The sequence below is a fragment of the Haliotis rufescens genome, unplaced genomic scaffold, assembly GCF_023055435.1.
Source record: "Haliotis rufescens isolate VD_foot unplaced genomic scaffold, xgHalRufe1.0.p SCAF_3, whole genome shotgun sequence".
NCBI classification, from domain to species: domain Eukaryota; kingdom Metazoa; phylum Mollusca; class Gastropoda; order Lepetellida; family Haliotidae; genus Haliotis; species Haliotis rufescens.
Genome location: NW_025964001.1, coordinates 64,483,929 through 64,487,312, shown reverse-complemented (window position 1 = coordinate 64,487,312; position 3,384 = coordinate 64,483,929). Strand labels below are relative to the sequence as shown.

Here is a 3,384-nt window from a genome sequence, read left to right as displayed (position 1 = left end):
TCCACCTCGTCACATGCTGACACTGGAGCTTATGTTGTTTATAGCCCCACCTCGTCACATGCTGACACTGGAGCTTATGTTTTTTATATCTCACCCTCGTCACATGCTGACACTGGAGCTTATGTTTGTTTATTTCTCCACCTCGTCACATGCTGACACTGGAGCTTATGTTGTTTATTTCTAAACCTCGTTACATGCTGAGACTGGAGCTTATGTTTGTTTATTTCTTCACCTCGGTACATTATGACACTGGAGCTTATGTTGTTTATTTCTCAACCTCGTCACATGCTGTCACTGGAGCTTATGTTGTTTATTTCTCCACCTCGTCACATGCTGAGACTGGAGCTTATGTTGTTTATTTCCCCACCTCGTTACATGCTGACACGTGAGCTTATGTTGTTTATAGCTCCACCTCGTCACATGCTGACATATGAGCTTATGTTGTTTATAGCTCCACATCGTCACATGCTGACACTGGAGCTTATGTTTGTTTATTTGTCCACCTCGTTACATTATGACACTGTAGCTTATGTTGTTTATTTGTCCACCTCGTCACATGCTGTCACTGGAGCTTATGTTCTTTATTTCTCCACCTAGTCACATGCTGTCACTGGAGCTTATGTTGTTTATTTCTCCACCTCGTCACATGCTGACACATGAGGTTATGTTGTTTATTACTCCACCTCGTCACATGCTGACACTGGAGCTTATGTTGTTTATTTCTCAACCTCGTCACATGCTGACACTGTAACTTTTGTTGTTTATTTCTCCACCTCGTCACATGCTGACACTGGACCTTATGTTGTTTATAGCTCCACCTCGTCACATGCTGACACTGGAGCTTATGTTGTTTATTTCTCCACCTCGTCACATGCTGACACGTGACCTTATGTTGTTTATTTCTCAACCTCGTCACATGCTGAAACTGGAGCTTATGTAGTTTATTTCTTCACCTCGTTACATGTTGACACTGGAGCTTATGTTGTCACATGTTGACACTGGAGCTTATGTTGTTTATTTCTCCACCTCGTCACATGCTGACACTGTAACTTATGTTGTCACATGTTGACACTGGAGCTTATGTTGTTTATTTCTTCACCTCGTTACATGTTGACACTGGAGCTTATGTTGTCACATGTTGACACTGGAGCTTTTGTTGTCACATGTTGACACTGGAGCTTATGTTGTCACATGTTGACACTGGACCTTATGTTGTTTATTTCTCAACCTCGTCACATGCTGACACTGTAACTTTTGTTGTTTATTTCTCCACCTCGTCACATGCTGACACTGGACCTTATGTTGTTTATAGCTCCACCTCGTTACATGCTGACACTGGAGCTTATGTTGTTTATTTGTCCACCTCGTCACATGCTGACACGTGACCTTATGTTGTTTATTTCTCAACCTCGTCACATGCTGAAACTGGAGCTTATGTAGTTTATTTCTTCACCTCGTTACATGTTGACACTGGAGCTTATGTTGTCACATGTTGACACTGGAGCTTTTGTTGTCACATGTTGACACTGGAGCTTATGTTGTCACATGTTGACACTGGACCTTATATTGTTTATTTCTTCACCTCGTTACATGTTGACACTGGAGCTTATGTTGTCACATGTTGACACTGGACCTTATGTTGTTTATTTCTCCACCTCGTCACATGCTGAAACTGGAGCTTATGTAGTTTATTTCTTCACCTCGTTACATGTTGACACTGGAGCTTATGTTGTCACATGTTGACACTTGAGCTTATGTTGTTTATTTCTCCACCTCGTCACATGCTGACACTGTAACTTATGTTGTCACATGTTGACACTGGAGCTTATGTTGTTTATTTCTTCACCTCGTTACATGTTGACACTGGAGCTTATGTTGTCACATGTTGACACTGGAGCTTATGTTGTCACATGTTGACACTGGACCTTATGTTGTTTATTTCTTCACCTCGTTACATGTTGACACTGGAGCTTATGTTGTCACATGTTGACACTGGACCTTATGTTGTTTATTTCTTCACCTCGTTACATGTTGACACTGGAGCTTATGTTGTCACATGTTGACACTGGAGCTTTTGTTGTCACATGTTGACACTGGAGCTTATGTTGTTTATAGCTCCACCTCGTCACATGCTAACACTGTAACTTATGTTGTCACATGTTGACACTGGAGCTTATGTTGTTTATTTCTTCACATCGTTACATGTTGACACTGGAGCTTATGTTGTTTATTTGTGCAGCATGTGCAGAACTACGTCTGTACCTCAGTCCAATGATGTCGCTTGCTGAAAACATAATATGATCCTAAATGACTGTTAACGTTAAGTAGAGATGCACTAACTCGCCTATGTATCATCTATGTTTAGATTTGAAATCATCTGCCTACCTTTTGTGCTACGCGATTATGTGATGTTCTCATAAATCACACACTCGTGATATTTGCTGTACAGGTCGGGCAAACACACGCAACGCGATACGGGCAATACCTTTAAAGACTTACACAACAAATTCAAGTCTCGTCGACAGACAGTGTCTGTCGTCGTTAATCTTGCCGTGAATAAACACCCGGATAGAATTACCGCTCTTATCTGAAGCAGGATGTGTCGCAAGGTTAAACTGAATGACACAGCAATCTGGAGTTCATTTATACTTCTAAGGGAGGCACGAACATCCTGTTAGTGACTACGACTACCACCACCTCCGCCACTACAAATACTACTGATACTGCCACACCACCACCGCCTCTACTACTTCTACTACTACCACCAACACCGCCGCCACCACCACCACTACTTCTACTACAACTACCACCGACACCACTACTACTATCACCACCACCACCACCACCACCACTACTACCACGACTGCTACTACTACCACTACCACCACTACTACTAATACTACAACTACTACTACTACTGCTACCACTACCACTGCTACAACAAAACAACAACCACCACTATTACTACTACTACTACAACTGCCACACCACCACCGCCACCCGCCACCACCACTACTAATACTACAACTACTACTCCTCCTCCTACTACTACTACAACTGCCACACCACTACCGCCACCCGCCACCATCACTACTCGTTCTACCACCACCACCACCACCACCACTACTACTAATACTACAACTACTACTCCTCCTCCTACTACTACTACAACTGCCACACCACTACCGCCACCCGCCACCATCACTACTCGTTCTACCACCACGACCACCACCACTACTACTATTTTCACTACCATACCACTCTCACCACCACTGCTACTACTACTACTTCTACCACCGCCACCCAACACACCACCACCTCTACTACGTCTACTACTACCACTACCACCACCACTACTACTAATACTACAACTACTACTCCTCC

The 3,384-nt window shown here is 43.3% G+C and overlaps 1 protein-coding gene across 4 annotated transcripts in view; it reads right to left on the bottom strand.

The window, feature by feature from the left end:
• Nucleotides 1-759: 759 nt before the first annotated feature.
• LOC124132409 (probable G-protein coupled receptor 139) overlaps nucleotides 760-3,384 on the bottom strand; it is a 10,068-nt gene continuing 7,443 nt past the window's right edge. The window contains exons 2-3 of one of the 4 annotated variants that reach the window (XR_007223214.1): nucleotides 1,387-2,284; nucleotides 760-1,178 (exon numbers count right to left, since the gene is read on the bottom strand). Coding sequence is in view for 1 of the 4 variants with exons in the window: in XM_046496321.2 (XP_046352277.2) it covers nucleotides 2,199-2,284 (86 nt within the window). In the remaining 3 variants the exon portion in view is untranslated. Of the gene's footprint in view, nucleotides 1,179-1,279; nucleotides 2,285-3,384 lie in introns of those variants that run through there. The other 3 variants (XR_007223213.1, XR_007223212.1, XM_046496321.2) reach the window with 3 other exon arrangements.